The sequence below is a fragment of the Falco punctatus genome (genome assembly GCF_963210335.1).
Source record: "Falco punctatus genome assembly, chromosome: 9".
In the NCBI taxonomy this organism is placed as follows: domain Eukaryota; kingdom Metazoa; phylum Chordata; class Aves; order Falconiformes; family Falconidae; genus Falco; species Falco punctatus.
The window spans coordinates 50,198,734-50,220,711 of NC_137589.1; the positions used below are offsets into that span (position 1 = coordinate 50,198,734).

General features: G+C 50.4%; 1 protein-coding gene across 1 annotated transcript in view; it reads left to right on the forward strand.

The window, feature by feature from the left end:
* Positions 1-21,978, forward strand: part of LOC308069936 (uncharacterized protein) — a gene marked incomplete at its 5' end in the record, with an annotated part of 93,803 nt that overhangs the window by 31,829 nt on the left and 39,996 nt on the right. The window contains 7 exons of the mRNA XM_080403089.1: positions 3,529-3,739; positions 4,511-4,669; positions 5,238-5,433; positions 6,000-6,145; positions 7,936-8,003; positions 9,258-9,355; positions 20,512-21,267. Coding sequence (XP_080259215.1) covers positions 3,529-3,739; positions 4,511-4,669; positions 5,238-5,433; positions 6,000-6,145; positions 7,936-8,003; positions 9,258-9,355; positions 20,512-21,267 — 1,634 coding nt within the window. The remainder of the gene's footprint in view (positions 1-3,528; positions 3,740-4,510; positions 4,670-5,237; positions 5,434-5,999; positions 6,146-7,935; positions 8,004-9,257; positions 9,356-20,511; positions 21,268-21,978) is intronic.

Consider the following 21,978-nt stretch of genomic DNA (forward strand, 5'->3'; position numbering starts at 1 on the left):
TAGGAAGGCTGAAAGCTCATGAGAAAACATGATCTTTTGTAAAGGAATACAATTACCATATTGATTATACAGTCCATCCTGTCCCTGACTGGCTACTGCAGTGACTGCGCTCGCTGCATCCTTGCATCCACCTGCCTGGGATTAATCTGTTCCCAGAAAGACTGTGACCCTGATCTCTGATAGCTGGTGACTCAGACTCTGCAGCTGAGAATTGTTTCCACAGGTAACCCACGTCCTTGAGAAGCAGCACGTCTGCTCCCAGAGGTTAAGGCAAAGAGAGAAAAGAAACCTGCTTTGAAATTTAATCTGTGACATTCTTGAAACAACCAGAAACCCACCGATGTCAGGATGGAGAGCTGACCCTTGGTTAATCCTGGAGAAAAGTTGCAAACAAAAGCTTGGGTGGTGAAGCTGGTTGAAGCACTAAATCCAGTGTTGGAAACAACCTTGCTGTGCGTCAGCTTCTGCCCCAGCATGAGAGCATGGTGCCACGAGCCTCAGCTACCGCAACAAGATGCTCTCCAAAGTGTTTGTAGATCAATCCCATCTGATGCTTTGCTGGCTCGTGCAGCACGGGCTTCTGACGCCCCGCTGGCTTATCCCAATGGCACAGACACTAGCCAGATGTGGCTCAAATAATACATGGAAGGCTGCTTCTGGAGAACAGGGAGGGAGGAGAAAAAGCCATGCATGTGGAAGAGCTGCAGTCTGGAGCTGGTAAAGTGGGAGAAGGGCATCTGCTTTCCAGCTTCCCCAGCTCTGCGTGAGGACTGGTGTCTCAGAGACACATAATTTTTATTTCAACACTTCTCTTTTGGCTCAGGGGGGAAGTGAGGGAGAAAAGATTGGGGTTTGCATGGCTGATCTGCCCAGAGTATAACTGTGCAGCTGATCCCCAGGGTTTAAATGCTGATCCTCTCTGGGGATTGAAATGACCTGTTGCCATTCCATTGCCCTTGCTTGTCTCCAGTAGAGGTCTGGCATCACCCTCTGAACTGCGGGCATCGTGCAGGGGCTGTGCTCAGCTCAGCTCTCACGCTGCCATTCCCAGCGTGCATACAACCCTGTGGAGAGGTGCTCACAGGGACGGGAACATGACTAAATCCTTCCATCAGAGACATTCAGGCTCTGACGGCTGTCATGGGGGAGGCTGCAGCAGTGTGTGGCTCCTGTGTCAGAGCTGGAGTTGCTCTGGGCATGCGGTGGGAACAGCCTGTCTCTCCCTTGGACTAATAAGCACGATGTGTGCTGGTGCCCCGCACAGTGCACAGCTGCTCCCTTGGCTGTGATGGGTTGTGCTTCCTGCCTGAGCATTAAGAGATCTCATCAGTTTCAACATAATTCTGTTTTTCTTTCGTGCCATATTTTTTTCCTGGGGCTGGTGAGGGGTCCGGAGGAGAACATCAACGCTGGCTGTTTAAACCTGCCGGTGTAGCCCTGCCCCTGTGATCGCTCTCCTGCTACCTTCCAGTTCTTTGGCCTTGGGGAGAGAAGTCTCTGCTATTTTATTTAGGAAAGCACCAAGCACATGCTTAACTTTAACCCTAGATGCATATGTTGTTGCGGACCATGGCTTTAACTTTCAGCAAACGCCCAAGTTGTGTGTTAAAGCCGTACTCTGCCCAGGAAAGCTTCCATGCAAACGTGTTATTTCTGGTACTGGGTCCCCAGCCGCAGCCTGTGGAGGAAGGCACTTCACCTGATAGAATCCACTGAATTCACACTTGTCTGCCTGTAATCACCAGCAAAGCTGATGAGTGATGAGGGCTGCAGCCCCCCGAGATGGAGCGTGCGGGTCTTGGCACATCCGCTGGTGTCAGCAGCTGGGAAATAACCTCCCAAAACTTGCCTGGGAATGAGAAGGGACAAACATCCCTGATATTTTTTTCCCCTCCATCAGCGGTGTTTGGTCTCAGATTCATTCCCCACGCTGTGCATACACATCACTTGCCACTCTGATAGCTCTGCCAGCTGGGTACCGTTTCAGGATTTATGACTGTTCAAGTCTGAGGGGCTCAGCCCTGCACCCCGTGGCTTGGTACTGGTTTTGCAGTGTTCCTGCTGCTGAAGGCTGATGCACGTTCACGTTGCTGAGCTGAGGGTTGCCTGGGAACATGTCGATGCTGTGACCTTGTGGGGAGCTGGGGAAATACCAGCTGAAATCCCAAATCACCATAAATGGCTGCATCTCCTGCAGGACCCCATCCCCTCCCCTCCTTCCCAGCACACTGGTCTTTCCCTTGCAAAATCTGAGGAGACAGTGGCAGGCCTGATATGTTAGTGTCTGAACTGGATCAAAGCAGCTTTCTGCTCAGCTGACTTGTTATTTTCCAGAGCAGCGGATCTATACGGTGTGTATATCTCCTGTCGGGCTGCAGCACGCCTGAGGCTGTTCATCTGCCCTCAAATAAATCTCGTGCCTCATCAGCAGTGGGGATTGGAGTGAATGCAGAGGCTGGCTGCCTCCCAGGTGATGGCAGACACTAGTGCTGATGGTACTGGCAGGATTCCTGGTGACAAGTCATCAAGTGGGATTGTCTAGGCCCTCCCAGTGCAGGGACTGTGGATCCAGAGTGACCGAGACCCCTCTGGCAAGTCTGGACCCATGGGGTGCTGCTCTTGGTTGGTCCTTCATCCCCACGCCTTGCAGGTGGCAGGGTTATTGCCACACAGCCCAGCAGCGTAAAGGGATGACAAGAAAGGAGGGACCTGGCTGCAGGTGGCTCTGAGGTAGAAATGGTGTGTCCGGGTACAGCCAGATGCCTGTGATTATTTTTTTTTTTTTTTTTTTACTAATGGAGGGGAACAAGAGACCTTGTAGTTTTAAACAAACGTTTATTCAGGTATTTCTGTAGTTGAAGGATTCTTTAGTTACAGCATGAACTTGGAAGGGGAATGTCTTTTATTCACCAAGGGAGTTAAAAGCTCCTCATGAGACTGAAGTGACGGAGCTGCTGCCAGATAGCCCAGACCAGGGTCTTTTGCCCAATTCAAACCATCTTGCTTGTTCACAATGTAATTCTCAAAGTGGGCCCTTCACCTGCTGGATGATGCACAGCTCCTGGCCCTGTCACAGCAATGAACCCTACTTGGGGCAGAGGGGAGTGCCCCGTGGTCTGGCTGGGCCACCTGCCCCAGTGAGGGACACGGTAACTGCATCCTGCTCCTTGGTCTACTTCTTTTGAAATCAGGCAAACTTCAACAAGGAAGCTTGGGAAAGGACTGAGCAGAATTTTCTATACCCAGGTGATCCAGGACTTGTGTTTTAGGACATTTGTGTCCCCAGATCTGCTTTAAAGTCCTGAGCAGGTACCACTGCTGCTGGGGCAGCAATGGCCTTTCGTGTCTCTAGGACACTGACTTCTCAACATGTATTCTGTTCCAAAAATCACCTGGCTGCTCCTGAGGTTATCTGAGTGTTTTGTTTTGGTCTGACCTTACTGATTTTGTGAATTATTTTAATTTGCCCAAATTACATTCTCTTCTTCCTGGGGGTTTTGTCTGTTGTTTAATAGGAAGAATAAAGAGAGCAGAGCCCTGTAGGGAAGGTCTCTCAGCTACTGAGCATCTCTTTCTTCTCCCCCAATGCAGATGAAGTTAACTTGCTGGACAAAATTACTTCCCATGCGCAGGACCTCAGCAATGTTTCCTTTGGCTATGATGAAGCCAACTGCAGCATCCTGGAGATTGGGCAGTACGCTACCCTCAACATCCCTACGAGGGAGGCGTTTGGGGACAGGTAGGCTGCCTTCAGGGGCTGGGGTGCTGATCATCCCATGCATGCTTGTTGGTTTGAGGGGTTGCTTTATGACCCCGTTCCGTAACGGCACAAAGGTAACACATCCACTCTGTGCTCTCAGGAGCTCGGCACTTCTTCCCTCTCTTTCATCTGCCTTGGTTGTGTGCAGGCAAGACACATGGGCACAGTGCTTGACTGACCCTTTCCAGGAATGTGTTTTCTTGGTGTTCCACCAGGAAGACCTCTCTGCTCCAGCACATAATTGGAGGGAGGAAGGGACAGCACAGCCATATCCATCAGCATTGCCTGATGCCAAGGTGCCGGTCTATGGCGGCATAGACCGGGCTGGGACATTGCCACACTTGATACGCGGCTGTAGCTTGCTGTGGGCAAGGACACAGGACATGGTGAGAGAAGGCAGCGTTGAAAAGCTGCTTGTAACAGGGTTCCCATCCAACCTCAGCAGTGGGCAGGGCAAGACTCCCATGGGAAATCACGTGCTGAGATTGCACCTGAGCACCTGAGAGGGATGTGTTAAGGTTATACGGGCAATGCTAATTTTGGCCTCACCGCTTCTTTTTGAGTACCTGACCTTACAATCTGACTGATTGTTTGCTCTTGTTTTTTTTATTTTTTGTTCTCACTGAGTTCATTTGTGCTGTGGCTCCTTTTTTTTTTTTTTTTTTTTTTTTCTCCTGGCCTAAGAGGGCAGTTAGTTCATGGTGGTGTAGCAGCTGCTGCAAGATACCATACATCACTTCTTTCTGCTAGGTTTGCAGATGAGCTGAGTGTACTGATGAAGCTCAGGTACTCACTGAAGGAGGACACCAGCCTCGTGACCATCCTTAGCCATCGAAGCCATGTGCTCTTCCAGATCAGGATTAACCCCTACGCCTTGGTATTTGTCACCACGAGGAGGAGACACTATGAGTAAGTTCCAGCTCAGGTGCTTTTTTTCTGCCTTTTCATGCTTCCTTTTCTACTCTGAGGGCCAGAGTTAAGGTTTCCCACTACAGGCTTTGAGCAGTGATGCTCTGACCCTACCTCAGTTGAGTCAAGGTCATGTCCCCCCACCCAGGTGACAACCAGGTCCCTCAGACCTGGTGGTGTGACTGCACAGGTAGTTGCTGCCTAACTCCACTCTGACAAAATGGTGCAGATCTGGGAAACAAAGCAAAGAACAACAAGATCCAAATACCTGGAGGTAAATCAAGTGGGAAGAGACACAAATACCGATAATTTCCCAGACACCTCAACTGGTTGTAGACCTGCCCAGATCCATTGGATAGAGATAGCATTCCCATGCTGGAGGAGAAGTGGTGGTGCTTACTTGTGACAATAAGGTGGTCCTGATTTCTCTAGTATTGTCCTTTACCTCTGCACTAAGGATGGATGCATCAGGGACCCTGGGAGCTAGTAAGGGCAAAGCCTAGTCCTGCACAAGGTGTGGGACCTGTTTCATGTTGTGCCTCTTCCCTCTCCCCTCTGGGACATGCAGGTTCCCAGTTTCCTTTCTTGGTGACGGGTGCTGGCACCAAGTTGCTCTCAGCATCTCCTTGGAGAGGCTGGAGTTGCATGTGGACTGTCGGCTGGTGGACAGAGTGAGCTGGTCCAGTTATTTCGGGATGGGAGTGAACACTGAAGGGCTGGTCATCATTGGAGGCCTCATCGAGTCCTTCGAGATCCCCTTTAAGGTGAGAGCTTGGGCAGACCTGGCAAGGCTGCCTTTGAGGACGTGGTCTGCTCTAGCTGCATGAAGTGAGGTTGCAACTCCCTCTGAAGGAATCCATCGCCTTCTCTTCCTAAAACACACCATTTATTTTCCCGGTTGGGGAGGGTGAGCTTTGCAAAGGCTTTGCATTGTGCATAGTGCTTGCTTTTGGGCCAGGGCAATGTAAGTGCCCTGCGTTGCAAGGGTCCCTTTCGGTGCTGCCCCTGCACCAGGTACTGCTCAGGCTGGGTCAGGGCAGGATGCTCCCTTAGAGGGGAATAGTAAGGGCCTGATCCTGCAGTGTGCTTAGCACTTCTTGAATCCTCACTGTTATGTAATTCAAGGATAGCTTGTACATTGCTGGCTCTTAGCCTTTGTTCCCGGGATCTTTGCATCTAGCTTTTGAAGATGAGCAGTGAATGCTGATCACTAAATCATCCTGTAAAGAAGTCCCTGGCTGTGAAAGGATGGAGGCATGCACCGAGACCTTTCCCTCTCCTCTGGAGGAAGCATGAGGGTAAACGATGGTTTCTGTGTTTTCCTCCCCAGGGTGCTCTACAGCAACTGACCTTTGTGATGGGAGACCCAGCAGCCGCTGGCGAGCACTGCCACAGCTACAACTCAACGTGCACACACTTCTTCAACCTCAACCGCTTCGCTTCCCCATGGGACCTTTCACCAGCCTGGCCAGAGGTGTGACTGAGGGCAGCTGACAAATCTGGGGGTTGCTGGTCCTCTTTGGTGTAACATGGTTCAAATGAAAGGACCAGCCCAGGACATCCATGCAGCCTGGAAGTACTTGGGTCTCCAGTTGAGTTGAGGTGCAAGGAGGTGATGGTGGCCAGCACATTGGGGTGGTTCTTCATTCACCATCCAAACCCTCCTTCCAGGTCATAGATGGGTTTGGTGCAAAGGGAGAGTTAAAAGGAGAGTTTCTGAGCCAAAGAAAGGCTAGGGGGGTGTATGTGCTTATGTGTTTAACACAAGAAAGTTTTGAGTAGCTATTGAGTAATACTGCAGCTGGAGCTTCACTTTAGGAAGAGGCCAAAAGCTGTACTCAATAATTGTACATCACTTTGAAATTCTTGCTCACTCCCAGCAAGATGGCTGCATTGCACCCTTTGGTGCATCATCCTTTCAAAGGGGGTCTCCTCTGTTTTGTGAGCGTTGCTGGAAAACAGAAGTTTTGTGGATTTAACATTTATTACAGTGTTCAGCCATTTTCCAAGAAATATGTTTGTGCCAAAACCCCCCAGATCACATAGTAAATCCCCATGGAGCACCCCACCCAGTCTTTCATCAGGAGCTGGAGGTGGCCCAGGGAGACACCTCATCTCTCTAGGCCAGGTACCCAGAAGGGTTTTGTAGCTGCCTGGGAAGGGCTTGCTGAAGGGGCAAGCACCTATCGTCAGTTTGGCACAAACCTCTGGAGTGTAATACCCTTTTCTGATGGTTTGGTGAGGAGCTGGACCAGCTGCTGAGGACAGGCAGTGTCAAGGGAGGGAACTGGGTGTCGGATGGGGCATCTGCCCTGTCCAGATCCTGCCCGGTGTTTCCTTCCTGCGGGATCCTGGTGCCAGCACACCCAGGCAGCGAAGTGGGAGCGGTGACACCCAGCTGGTGCTGCTGCCCCTGCCTCTCCCTGCCCCTGGGGCAGCCGTGCAGTAACTGCCCCATTCCCCAGGATGGGCTGCATCAACCTCTATATTTACTGTCTTAAGAGGAGGATTTCAAGAAAAGCCTGGATCATAAGGGATTGAATAGGAGCTGGCTTTGCCAGGGAGTAAATGTGGAGAAGGCAAAGTATGTGATGCAGAGCAGGCCACACTGGCTGCCTGCTCTAGGGAGACTGGTGTGTTTGAGTTCCCAGCAAGTGTCACCCATGGTCAGCCCCAAAATGTTACCTGGCATTTCTCATGCTGACAGGCCTTAGGTACTAGCTGTAGCTCCGACAAAAGTTGGACTTACTCCCTAGAGCGAAGAAGGACAAAACCCCACAAACCAAAAGCTACAAGATGTGTCTTCTGATAGTGCAAGGTGGTGGGCTCCTCTTAACCTGCTCTCAATATCTAATCTCCTGTGCTCTGTAGGTGTGGAGCACTCACCTGACCGGCTCCCATGGCTTACCCAGCAGAGAGAAAGTTTTATTTTAACCATCAGTAAGTTGACTGTCAGTGGGAACGCACAGGATAATTCTGCCCCACATCACACCAGCTCCCACCTCTTGCGGGCCTGCTTTAAGACTGATCAGCTTCAAAATGAAAAGAAACTGTAAAAGTCACCCAAACACCTCAGAGGTTTAATCAAAAGCTGTTCCCTCATGTCACTATGAATGGCTGGTTCCCGCTGTGCTTTCCCTGGATGCCTCCTGTGCCGTCACAGGCAGCGTGCCCTTCAATCCTGAAGCCAACAAAAAGCACGTGCTTAAGTCAGTGGAGGTCCTTGGGCAGTGATATTTTTCCTCTTTCTTTCTCCATCTGTCCAGGTGCCCAAGGAAACCAATGAAATTCAGGACTCGTCTCTTCAGGTATGACTCCTGCATTGCTGTGGGAGGTATGTGCAGGGACCCTCTCTCCCTGTGCCCCTCCGGTATGTCTCACCACCAGAATGTCTCCTGGGGAAACAAGTTGCTCTAAGGAGCAATCGGGTACAAAGGCAAAATACCCGGGCAAAGCTACTAGTTATTATTGGCTTTATTGCAATCTCGCTCTTTAATGGTTTGAATGTAACTCGACATGTCTGGGAGCTGGCGGAAGCCAAGGTGACTTCAGGTGACCTTCCTGAGCATTCGCACTGAGCCCAAGAGGGGTGGCTCGGCGAAGGTGGTGATGAGCTGGGTCAGGGCACTGCACGCACGGAGGTGTCAGTGGGTCTGCCCGCGAGCCTGGCTGCGGCTGGGGTGGCTTGGAGGGAAGGAAGCAGCGAGGTTGGTGGGGTGGCAGGTCTCACCATGGGACAGGAAAAAGCAGGAGGCTGGGTGACTGCTGCTTCTGCCTACGTGGGACACGGCGCCGGCCTGGGGAGGGCTTGCTGCTGCTGCTCGCCATCCTTGAGGTGGTGGGAAGGGCTTGAAGCTCTGCAGTGGGCGCAGGCAGCTGTGGTTCTGGGGGTTGCAAAGCATCATGCTTCCTTGGCATGGTTCCTTGGGGAGCCTGCTGGTGGGAGGGGGATAGCTGCTCCAGAGTCCCACTGGTGCTCATGGTGCTGGGGGCTGCCACCTTCCCCTCCGAGCTGCTCTCACCCAGCGGGAGCTTGGTGCGTTGCTCCAGGCTCCTCTCTGTGCATCGGGGAGATGGGTGATCGCTCTCAGTGGGGCAGGCTGCAAGCCCTTTATGTTTCTGCTTTATTGGGGATTTCTAGCCAAGGTTTGCTGTTCAAGTTCATGCAAACAGGTGTCCTGAGGGGGAAATCTGCCAGCGAATGTAAACTGAGATTTTTTTGTATGTGTGGCTGAGCAGTACAGAGTCCTTTCTGTGTTCCCTTCGCTCTCCCAGGCGTTGCTGATAACTGTTTGGGGATAGCCTCTGTTCTCATGCCTGATTTAAACTGTCTGGCTGCACCTTGCTAACTCCTTCATGCGAGCTATGCTTCATGTATGGCCAAGTGGCCTTTTGCAGCTGGGTTCGTATCATCTGCTCCGGGGCTTAATCATGGCACAAGCATTGCAGCAGCAGGCATCCTGCTGCTTTGCTGATGAGGGTGCTTATGGGTTGGGTTTGTGATGACGATAATGAGCTGAGATGGCAAAATGACTCTTCCTGAGCATGTCTGAAAGGTGGTCTCTGCCTCCCTGCAACCACTTCTCAGGTCCTGATGGATCCTCTTTAGGATGTGCTCCCCCATCTGATGCTCATTTGCCAGCTGACCTCGCTGCCAGCGGTTCTCCCAGCAACTGGTGTGAATTGGTGAGATGTTGCCCTAAAAAGAAAAGTGGTGACATTCATGGGTCTACAGGGGAAGACTAACAGTATTCTGGATTTGAGACAAGCTTATTTTTCAAGCACTTAATCAGGACCAGAGGCGCCTCGGGATCTCTGACATTTGGTTTTATTAAAAGAAAAAAATGCACTACTAACGTGTTACAGTTTGAAAATAATGAAGAGCAGATCAGCTCTGCTGCAGGGATGATCCACAGCTATACTTTGTACTGTGCCTTTGTTCATTTAGAAGTAAATTAGTATATTGGTGAATTTCTTAATTGCTAATTAGAGCTAAATAATTGTGGAGGGCTAGGGTGATGGTGGAGAAAGATGTAAGTGGATGAAGGCAATTGCTTAGTTGTTTGTTACTGGAAGCCTAAATTATACCTGAATTGCAGTCTGGTCCTTTTTTTTTTTTTGAGGGATGGTTTGTAATTTATGAGCAATCTTTGAGACATGGATGGTATTGAGCCACTTCTACCTTTTATCTTCTCTTTGTCTGCCTGTACTAAATGTGAGCAAGAGGGCTGAGGTGATTACTAAACTTAATGGCTTTTTCCAAAGCAATTTGATCTGGGATCCTAAAGCCATTCAACCAAAAGTCAAATAAAGCCTAAATCTCACTGATTTCCAAAGACACAAAATTTGACAGGTTTCATTATCTGGACAGTTCAAACTACTTCGGAGATTTTTCCGTGATTAAGAAAATAAAGTGCTATTCCACCTTACCAAGCCATGAGGCATCCTCTAGCGAGAATTGCAGCTACTCCTCCACATTTTATGATTTGACCTTCTGCCTTAGTTCAGGTTTTTGTGCCATATGCCAGAAGTATTGCAGCAAGGGCTTGGTTTGATCGGCAGCTTCTCTGCTCCTTCTCAAGCAACTTCACGGGGCATTGCACCTCCCAGCAGTGCCTGGTGCCCTGCTGCAGGTTGGTGGCCACTTGCTCGGGGCAGCTGCGTCTCCTGCGTGCAATGGCAGTAGGGCTGTGCTCTGCCCCAGGGTTGCTTCAGAAACTATTTTTGCTCTTTTTTTGGAGGAGGAGAGGCGCTTGTGCTGTTTGAGAGCATGGCAGGGAGCATGGGGAGTCCTGCAGAGTTGTTCCAGTCTGGATGTGACCCTGGGATGTGGTGCTTGCAGGGCTCTTCAGGCTTTTGGGTTGCTTCAGTGTGCCTGGGTAGGATGCCAGTGAGCCCCAAACATCCCCCTGTGAAAACAGGGCACTGCTAAGGCATCTCACATGGACTTCCAAAAGGAAATAATTAATCTGGTATATTATTTAGGCTTACAACATACTCAGTTCCAAAATCCAGCACCCAGGTACCGTATGAAACTTGTGAGCAAAAATTTCTGCCCTTGGTTATACAAAGTAGTGATGGGGGGGGGGGGGTGTGTGCTGTGGGGAGCTTTTCCAGTTTTGATGGAGCAGATGTCTGCTGCACTCCTGGCCCAAAGCAACTGGAGAAGGACTGTGCAATGCCTCAGCTGGGGGCTGCAGCCCTGTGCACCTCCCCCGGGAAGCAAGGGCAGCGCCAAGCTGAGCACCAGGAGGGGGTTCCCTTCCCCAGACCCCTGCTGTGGATGCTGCAGATCCAAAGGCAGAATTACATCTGGCCTGATCTGCTGCTGAACGCCGCCCATAGGATTTCCTGGCAAGTATTCCTCCTTCAAATCAGTGAAGCTTGCTTAGTAAGAAGTCCAACCTTGATTTTCAACTTCCCCATGACTGAGCTTCTTCCAGGGGCTTGATGCTAGAATGTGCTGGAAAAAGAGTTTAAAACTGTCTTTCTCTGATCTTGAGCTTGTAAATCATATTGTACCTTTGTGTGTTGGATAGAAGTCTCTTCTAGCCAACAAAAACGTGTTTCCTGAGAGGAGACACTAAGCTTTGAAAATACACATCACCTAGCTTGACCTAGCTGAAAACTAGGGCAGCATGTTATGCTGGTTGTCTGGGCTTCTGTAGGCAGAGATGCTCCAAGCTGGGTTTTAACCTGTTTGCCATTTAGAAAGTCAGTTGAGTTTTTGGATCATGATATCAAACCGTACTAACTGGGAAAAAAAGCCCTGCAGAAGTCTGGGATCATTACATCAACATTACATCTTTATCAACAAAACACTCTTAATCTCCTCAGGCAAGATACAGAGTTAGTTACATGGCTACTCCTTTAAAACCATGGCATTAATTATCTGTGGTTTCTTTATTAATGAGCCCCATATTAGTTGCTGTATTATTTTTCTTGGGCTTGGCTTGAGGGAAGAGGTCTGTAATGACTCAAGGCCTCCTGTTTGCATTTTTTCTTTTTTTCTTTTTTTTTTCTTCTTTTTTTTTCTTTTTTTCTTCCCCCCCCACCCCCCACCCCCTGGCACAATATAAAGCCTTTTCCCGGTCCCCTGGAGCTTCCCCAGCTTTCTGAGCCACATTGAAAAATCATTGCTCGTGTTTGGGAGAGCCCGCTGCTATTTGAATGCTTTTTAGTTTGAATTCTTGGGGCGAGATTGAGAAACCCCTCCTCCTTGTCCCTTCTGGACTAGAAAGTATCTCGTTGTCATCTGGTTATGTCATCTGGCTTTTGTGAGGCATGGACAGAGGCGGCAGCTCCTGCTCCCTGCGCCGCTGCGGGTTTGGCTGCTTCCACGTGGCAGGGGGCTGCGATGGGGACCCCGTGCTGGCACTGGGGATGGCTGGGTCAGTGATTTCTCCTGTCCTTACTTTCCTTGTCCAAGTTGATTTTCTACAAATCATAAACTCCATATTGCTTATCACATGCCAATTCCTTTTTTTCTTCTGCTTTACTATCCTTAATGGTCACTTTCAGTTTCTGCTCATTCCCACCTTCCCATGTCCAGTTTCTGGGGGTTTTAAACCCACATGCCTTCTGCCTCAACTCTCAGGCTTTGGATGACTCCCGAGCTCTTTAAAGCAGTTCCCAATTTGTCTTTCTCAGCTGGTTCTTCTCTAAATTTGGCCTATTTGAAGGAGCAAACACGTACGCTATTGATTTTGGCTTTTGGTTCTGTTTACACAGAACGGATCTAATTCAGTCATGACAACTTGTGCCTAAGAGACCAGTAACTCTCAGCTTGGAGAGCCCTTTTCCCTGAGCTCGCCAGATGGGAGTTTGCAGGATGGACCTTTCCCATGTCGGACAGTGAAGCTGAATTAAAAAATGTTTGTCTGCAATGTGTTGGAATTCAGGGCTGTGTTAGTGCAGGCTGCCAGGGCTGGATCCCAGCTTCCCACTGGGAGCCGGCATCCCTGGCTGGTGTGCATCCTATGGATTCCTTCTGTGCTGCCTTTACCCAAGTACCTGAACGCCTCAGCTCCTGCCCTGCAGTGCCTCACAGCCGGCGGTGAATAAGACCTGGGCATCTGCTGGCAATAACACTTAAACCCGGTGTTTTAGGAAATTGGGATCAGAACTCGGGCTGTAAGCCCTGGCTTCCCACCATACTCTTCCTCACCCGATGCCATCTGCCAGCTGTGCCTAGATGTCTTATCCACAGGTGACTTTCCTGTGAAGAACTTGCTTTTAAATCTTTGGCTTTGTGGAGTTGTCCTCATGAGGCAGAGTCTCCAGCATCTTTTCAAGCCAGGTCTCCCGTTGTCCTCTGCCCGTCCCGTTGTTTCTGGCTGTTGATGCCCATGGGCTTCATGGGCTTGAGCCTCCAGCCCCCCGTGATGCCCTATGGGGAGCAGAAAGGTGCTGATGTCATTCATTAATTTCCCTCTTTAAGATGTACACAATGAGACACTAAATTCTCTTACAAGTGGCTGTAGCTGAAACTTTTCAATACTCTGGTTTGATTTGTTGCAAAATGTGTTTAAGGAAATTAACACTTTGGATCAAAACTGGTTGAAGGGAGAAATAGAGGTCAAGTTGGAAAGCTGAAATGCTTTGATTATTTTTTTTTCCACCATTAAAGCTATATTTCAAGACTATTTTTAATCAGAAACCCCACCAAAGCAACAAAAATGTAGCATCAAAGCCACACTACTTTGAAATTTGATTTTTGGAAGAAAAACCTGAAATCTTTATTTCAGCTCATGAGGAAATGGTTGTGGCTTTTATCCCTGCCAGGGACTGCTGCACAGAGGATAAATATTCACCTTGCTCCCCTCAAGGGAGCTGCTGTCCTGTGGCAATAGTCACCTGGGCGTTGTGTATCCCTGCTGATATTTGTCCTCCTCTTAGGAGCTTGTCTGGGATGTATAAATGAGGAACGGGTCTGTTAAGGTTCTCTCCAAAGTGGCTCCTCAGACTTTGCAGGTCTGCAAAGCACTGGTCACACCACCACAGCTGGGCAGGGAGGACCATGGAATCATTCAGATTGGAAAAGACTTTTAAAATTGAGTCTAGCCATTGGTGACGCTCATGAGTACCTGCATGGATGCAGGCTCCAGACCTTGGGCAAACCCTCCTTCCAACGAAATGAGGCTGGGGTGGAGGCATGGCTTGCAGGATGACGGGTGATGTCAGGGCAGGCTCGGTTATTATGGAATCATTGGGTAGTTTGGGTTGGAAAGGACCTTAAAGATCATCTAGTTTTACAAGCACATGCCAGCATTTCTGGGGGGGGACAGTGTGAGGGTGTCTGCTATGGGTGGTGTGTGATGGGGTGAAGGAAGGGTGTTGAGAAACCTCCTCTCTGGTTTCCTGAGAGGAGTGATGCCTCTGCTGATTCATTTTAATGGGTTCGATGGGACCCTTGCAGCCTCTTTGCCTGGGGTCTCAAGGCACATCTAGGCGTCAGGGGCTTCTCAGTTTTGTTAGCAACTTAACAGCAAACTTAAAAAGACTCCGTGTAACAGCCCATTGATTTTTAAGAGCTTTCTTGCTACAGGCATTCACATGGCAGCCCATAGAAACCTGAGCCCAGTCTCCATGGCAGCAGCCAGTGCTGCAGATGAGATGATGCCCTGGAAAACCTGCTGGCACCTTGCGGCCAGTGGGCCCTGGGACCAGGGCTGGCCACTGCTCACCCTGAAGATGTGCAGTAAACACCTGGATGTTGTACCTTGGTGCTTGTTTTAGAGATGGATGTGTGCAGCTGGCTCTCCGTGCGACCTCTTCTGCCTGTGAGCAGGGAATGTCAAATCATCCGGCAAGGTTTTTCTCTTCCCATAGCAGCTTATGCCTTGAACTTGTCCATCCTTGTCCTTTGTGGAACAGGTGAATCCCTGCGGGGGGGGGGGGGGAACCTTCAGCTGTTTCTGCCCCCAGCTCCCTGGGCCAGTGCTTTGATCTAGTGCCTGAATCCTCCCTTTTATGGCTCTGTTGGGCACTTTTATTTCCTTGGGCTGCTGTTAGTAATTAGGAAAGGCCTTGGCTAGAAGGAAGCTCCAGGTGGGAGTGGGGCTGTTGTGAAGCCAGTGACTCTCCTGCAACCCCAGGTCTTGGTGGGTGCTGGCTTGGCTCAGCTGGAGCTGCGTGTCCTGCTTGGGGGTTTAGGTTGGGAGATGGTGGTGATGTCCATGGTCTCAAAGGTGGAGCTTGGAAGTGAAAAGCCCCTATTTTCCCCCAGAAGAGGTTGGTGCCTCATTAAATAAAGGGAGAAAATGCCTGTTACGGAGTTTCCTGCATCTTTGGGTGGCTTAGGTGCTGCGGGAGATGGGACCTTGCAGCAGATCCTGGTACCCAGGTCATGGCAGATCCTGGTACCCAGGTCACAGCAGCCTGAGACAAGGTTCAGCACTGCTTTTTGTTCCATCTCAAATGAAATACTTTCACTGTCACATTGAAAAGCTATTTCTTAATGTCCTGCATTGTTGCAGGTCTGTTCATGGATGAAAAGTCTGGTTACAAAATAAAAAGCCAAGAACTTTTCTTTGGGGCGGGGGGTGGGGGGGGGGGGGCTGAAGAGGTCCTCTGCACCCCTGCTACAAAATACGCCTAGAAATAGCAAACCCCAAAGCTAACGAGGAAAGAGTCCCTTTGTAAAACTATTTTAATTGGAACTTAGAAATAGGCCAAGTCCCTGCCCCCTCCAGCTCTTGTTTCTTGTTGGATTTACTATGCGCCAAGCCCAAAATTGAATCATGCAGCTGGGATTGCAGAGGGTTTAATTACCGTGCACGGCTGCAGGAAGAGGCTCATGGAGGAGCATCTAACGCCTGCTCCTCGCCTCCAAGCCAATTTGTGCCACGAGGAGGATGGGGAGATAAACTTCCTCTGCCTCCCTCTGAGATGAATTTTTAGCCCCTTTCATGTTTCAGATGCTTTTCTCCAGAGTCCCAGCTGTTGGAGTTGGAGGTTTACAAATAATGCTAAATATGTTTGCTGGCCAGATGTTGGAGTGTGTGGTATGGAGCCGCCGCCAGTTTTGCCGTGGTTTGCTGACAAATTATGCAGGCTGTGGACTGCATTGTTCAGGGAGGAAAGTGAGCTAGTGGCTGCTAATTATAGTGCATTAATAGGAGCAATTAGCGTCTTAGACTACCCAGAATCTTCTCCTGGACAAGCCACAGGAGCCGGGTGCTGGGGAGGTGAACGGCAGTGGTATCTGTGGCCAAGCACGGGCTTTGTGGGTCTGGTGAGAGGGTTGTGGGTAGAGCTGAGGGCACTTTGTGGGTCTGCAGAGTCTCTAGGTCTGCCCCATGCTCTGTGCTTCCCTTCCCAAGGTGGGAAGGGTCTCCTTGCTGGGGGTTGGTAAGGAGTCAGCCCTGCAGTGCTCGGCTGGGCTGAGGAGGCTGAACCAGCTGCCTGCAGGTCCCTTGGGTTGCCCTTCGGTTCCTCTCACATCCTCCCTGGGAAGGTGACCTTGCAGGGAATGTGGTTGCTCATAATTAACAGCTGAACCGTTTTAAAGATGTACAAATGATGGAGTCAAGTTTTAGCCAGAATGCTTTTTCTGCAGCGCTCTGTTTGATTTCTTGCTTGAAAGGACTTTGTAAAATAAACTAGGGTTTTTTTCTAAGGCGTATTAGTTAAAAAAAAAAAAAAAAAAAAAACAAAACAAAAAACAACAACAAAACAAAACAAAACTAAAAAAGTGCTGGTTTAGAGTCTGTATGTTATAGCTCCTTACGGACCGCCGCCAGCTCACAGTCATCCTGCTTAAACAGAAACAGGACCACAAACCAAGTTAGTTAAAGCTAATGAGAGGGGGACTCTTAACTGGGCTTGAAATCTGGCTTATATGTTACTTTGAAGGAGCCTCTGAAGGGTTTTACCCTCATGTAATTGAATCCATTGATTCTGATATATTTGGGAAGACTAATTTAATGCAGGGTGCTGATGGTCTCTGCATCAGCCAGGCGGTGTGGCTACATAGGGGCTAGCCCGGGTGAATAGTGTCTGCTTTTCATACAAGCCGTCATTAATCCCTTGGAGCTCCCTCTCCCCGGTGGCTGGTCGTGCTGTGTAGGAAGGGAAAAAAAAAAAAAAAAGAAAATTACTATGCTGTGTAAAAAAGGGCTGCAAAATGGAGATAGAGGAAGAAAGCCCATCATAGCAAGGGCAGGTTTCTGCCTTTCCTCAGCTCCAGTTTCACAGCCCTGTTTAGCCTTGGACTCATGTGCGAGGAGAGGGAAGGGCCAACGTGCGCGATGGGAAAGCACCAAAGGCTCCTGCCTTGTCCCGAGAGCCTGGACTGCCACGGGGGGCTGCGAGTCAGACAGTGGGTCAAGCTGATGCCTGGCAGCTCTGTCCTCACCCTCCCCACATGCTGCATGGCTTCAACCCCTATTCCAGCAACTTTGGGGTTCCAAAAAAAAAGCCTGAGGGTTTGATGAGCTGATGGCTGTGGTTTTCTTACTTCCAGGAGAAAGGTGGGTCTGCAGGTGTGCGGTGGGTTAGAGGGGAACGTGGCTGGCGGGGCGGTACTGGTTTGCTCTCTGGGCTGTGTTGTATGCTGTCACAGGGGAGGAATGTTCTTTCTTTGGTTGTTCACTAACGTTTCTGAATGGCTTAAGCGAAACCACAGGGCCTTCGGCTGGAAAGGTGCTACGTTCTGGGTGGAGTTTCTGATGCTGATCTAAGGGCAGCAGGGCAAGGGCTTGTCCTGCCCTAGGTCCTGTTCCCAGCAGTCCCCCACTCAGCACTGTGCTCTGTGAACCGCACGGTAGGTCCGTGCAGCTCCCTGGCCTGCCTGAAAAACCACTCTAGCACCAAAAATTTTTTTTAAAAAATCCGGTGCCATTTTAATGCAGTGCAGAGTGTGTCCGTGTGGTGAGCTTTGCCCAGCTTGCAATTGCTTCCTCAGACCGACTGCTGCCAGCCACTGCCCAGGCCCCCGTGGCTCTAAGCAAAGGGCACAGGCTGGCCAGGATGCTTGGACGAGGGCAGGGACGTGCCAGCTGGCCACACTCAAGAGCTTGCCATGATGCTCCAGGTCCAGCCTGCCCATCCTGCGGATGAGCAGCACTGGCTGCTTCCCTGCTCTCACCACTTGAAGCCTGATTTCCTTCCACCTCAAAGGCAGCAAAACCGCTGTGATTTAATTGGCAGCATGTTTTAATTTGTTCCAGACTCTGCAGGCTTGTTCATTGTACATTAGCATTTCTCTTGATGAAAACAGCTTCATTGCAGCCTGTCCCCTTCAGGTGCTTTGCTCTGATGACTTTGTGCAGAGCTTTTGCCCCTTACTTTCCTCCATCTCCTTGAATTTTACCCAGACACTGGGTGCTGTTCAGGAAACACAGTGTTTATCTTCCTTTGCTCTTCAGGGCTGCAATGATAACAAGCTCGCCTGGAGGTTGAGCGGTGGGCTGGGAAGTGCCCAAGGGAAAATCTGAGAGCATCTAACTGCTAAAGCTGGCTGAAAGGAGCTGGCTGGAGATGAATGAGGCTTGCCTTTTCTAAATTGCTTCTCCCTTCTCTCTTGTTTTATGTGTTTTACCCTTCAGTTGCATCCAGTGGCTTTCCCAGCCTGCAAGGCAGGACCACAGGTCCCTGTTAGAGGTCTCTGGAGAGAGAGGAGCTGGCTAGTCACCTCTGGTCTTTGCTTTCCCACTTGCTATCTCTCTTTCCTTTGCTTTCTGTCTTTTCTTGCCTCATCCTGACCTTTCTCAACCATTCCTCCTTGGCACTGGGTTGCCACTTGCCTACTTAGCACCTACTATAGACACCGTTCCTTAGTATAGACTACTGGGTGAAGGTGTCCAGGGGTTGTGTCCTTGGCTGGCATCAGCAATAGTTATTGGCACTGCTCACTTTTTAGGAGGATACTGATTTGCCCTTGTTAGAACTTCTTGTGGGGAAAGACTCTGTCTGGGGTGGATTTTGGAGGGGGAAAACAGTTGTCAAAATACTTCATTTTGATATTTAAACAAAAAAAAGTCAACATATTTTTTTTCTGTCTTGAAATGAGGTTTAGTTTATAAAATTGCTTGTGCATGAAAGCTTGACATCAAAGCAAATTATAACAAATTCTATATAACAAACAAAGCCAGGACCACCCAAAAAAGTTTTCGTCAATTGAGAGCAAAGCATTTTGACTGTTTTTAAAAGAAACTCTTCAAACCTGACATTTGAAAATTGAAAAATGAAAATGTTCGCTTTTCCTCCCCACTTGGAATGGGAAGAGGTTGGAAATCTCCAACCTGATGGCATGGCATCCAGCAGCAGAGCAAAGGCTTCAGCAGCTCCTGCTGACTTTGGAGCTCCTCTGCCTCCCAGAACCCTCCAGAAGTGGGGTTGACCAGAGCCACCTCCCCCGACCCACTGGTACCATTGGATCCTCACTTGCAGAATCATCACTTCTGGCAGTGGAATTGTTGGGTTTCCTACTTGTTGTTCATGCAGCTCCACGTTAGTGCTGCCAGGCAGGCATACACCTTGGGTCTGTGGTGCAGAGCAGAATCAGAGCCAAGTAATGGGTTCAATCAACAGAAGATAGGATGGGAAGGATGCTCCTTACCTCCTTGTACCTCTCTGCTCCCCTTCTACAGCCCCGCAAGACAAGCGTGGGCCTGCATCTCCCTCTAGTGACTTCTTGCAGACTATCTCTTCATCAGCTGCATGGCACCAGCCCCAAGGAGCCACCAGCCAGGGCTGAGCTCTCACCCAGCTCTTCTTGGTGCCATGGGCCAGGTTGTCTGTGCCCTGTGGAGCTCAGTGGAGCGCGGAGCAAGCTCTGAGCTAGGGGTGGTGGGCATGGAAGTGCTGCCAGCTGGTCCAGGAGAGGCGAAGGTCCTTCATACCCACCAGCCAACCCAGCCCTGGGTCTCTGTCTGTGTGGCTCGGTGTGCAAGCCCAGTCTGAGACACTTACACTGGTGTGTAATGTAAAGTTGATGTGTGTTTTAAATGCGGGTAACTCTAGAGTTTAACTCCTTTTCTACATTCAGTGCTTTTGCCTTGAGCGTAGATGTTTCTAGCAACATGGCAGTTCTCCTCCATCCATGGGTGGTGCCTAGGCTCCGCTGGTGGTTGTAGGGCTGAAAGAGGCATCGTGACCTGCACCATCCTGAGGGAGCCGTTTAACACGGTAGCTGAAGACAGAATGAATTCCTGGCAAGCCACTGCCTTAAATTAATTTGCCACAAGCAGCCAGGAGGCTCCTCCACCTGGGCTGGTGCCTGCCTTCCCTTCCCGACCCTCGGAGCTTTGCCAGCAGCACTATTGCAGCTGCTGGATTGGGAAGATGTGTGGTGGGGGCTGCGAGCTCCCCTCTGACCTGCCCGTACCATTGCCCCGAGACCACCAGGAGCCTCGAAATAAGGCAGAAGCAGCAAAATCAAAGGCTGAAGGGGCAGGCTGATCCCCCGTGTAACTCTATACATTTGCTTTAATTGTTTTAGTAATTGCTCTCAAGCTTGGGTTTCTGTCGTTAGGCTGTGGGCTCTTCTCTCAGTGCCTCTCCAGCACAGAAAATTGCGCGGGGGGCTCAGTGCAGTGGGACTGTGAGAAGGAGGTTCGTGTTAGCGTGACCCAGGCCAACAACTGGCTCGTGTCCCTTGTCGAGCACCAGTTTTATTTTGTAGTGGCTGAACTGACCTGCCTGTTGCTGACGAGCTGCCCTGGAGCTCAGGGGCTCCTGCCTGGGACTTGCAAGCCATGAGCTGCTTCATCCCCCACAGCAGCGTTCGTGCATGTGGGAAATTAAGAAGCACGAGTGTGTTGAACAGGGAAGGGGGCGTGGGTGTGAGGAAGGAAGTGAAAACTTCAAATTTCATTTTTCCCTTTCTTCCTTTTCAGGACTCCAGACTCACCAATTCAGATCTGAGCCTGGGGCCACCTTGGACGTGGGACAACACCCAGGAGACCCTCAACCTCCAACCCGATGGGAGCTCCCTGACATCGCTCTCTGCTACCGAGATGCCATCTGCTGAGGAGGAGGAGGGGAGCCTTTCTATTGAGGATGAAGACTTTGAGCTGTTGAACTCCACCTATAATAAAATCACTGGCCCTGGCAGGCCAGGGCTCGGCAGGAGCAGCCCGTGGGTCGCTGGTAGCTCTGGTGAGTTCATAGTCATAGTTACCTCTGGTTTTCCTGCACAACATCGTGACGCCTGGGTATCTGATGGTGCTTTTGTCCACCCAGGACCCTCCATCAAAACACACAGAGCAGCCAAGAAGGAGCGTGCCTCCGACCCCCGGGAGGAGAACGTCACCACAGAGAAGCTGACGGGTGATGCGGGCAGCCGCCGACGGCCGTCACACGGCAAACCCGGCGATGCCATCACTGACCTGGACGTGCCTGCCACCTTCACCAAGGTCTCCCCATCGGCGCATCAGGCAGCTGCCCCCAAAGGAAATGTTCCCAGAGGTCCCCTGGGGACGGGGTCAGCGGCGGGTGTCCTGGAGCATCCTCCAGTAGCAGCCAGCCCTGCTGTCCCAGGGCTTGGGAATGGTGCTGCCCGCTCAGGGCACCCCATCTCACCGGTGACACGCAGGCAGCAGGGTCGTGCAAAGCCGGGACCACCAGGGCTGCCAGGACCACCGGGGCTGCCAGTGAGTGGTGGAGGTGATGGCTGTGGGAGGGGAGTGATGGGTGGTGGGTGCATCTTCCCCTCCAGAGTGGGTGGTGGGTGCAGGCTGCTGAGCTGCCGTGCCAGCAGCTTCCCATGGGAAACTGGGGGGGAAACTCTTCTCTGTGCAGGCAGCATGGGGCTGTGCACCAGCCTGGCCCTGCGAGAAGAACCAGAGAAGGTTTTTTGATGTGCCTGAAGAAACTCTACTGGCAACTGAAGAAGAGGAGATGATTCCCTTATCCCCCTGCCCTAGAGATGGTCTCAAGTCATTTCACCACATTGTTAGTTTTCACTTCACCAGGCCCTGCCCAGAGGCAGGCTGAGGGGCTCAGTGAGGCCAAGCCATCTCCTCCAGCCCCTGTCCCCACACCAAACCCCACGTGTCAGCACGTAGTCCCCACTGGCATCTCTGTCTTTTGCTTCTCTACCACTGTGACACCCCAGAATTTGTGCTGGTACTAAGCAGAGCATTGAATTTGTCTTGAAATAAGTTTTGAAGTTTTGATATTTTTCAGATTATTCATCCATCACAGTGAAGTCACCAGTTTTCATTGAGAAGCAGCAGAATATTTTTTTTTCCTATGTTTATTTTCTTCCAACAACATGATTTCCCTTATTTGGTTACATTTTTTAATTCCTCTAGAAAATCGCATTTGATTTACCCAGTGCCACATAGTGACTGACCATGGGC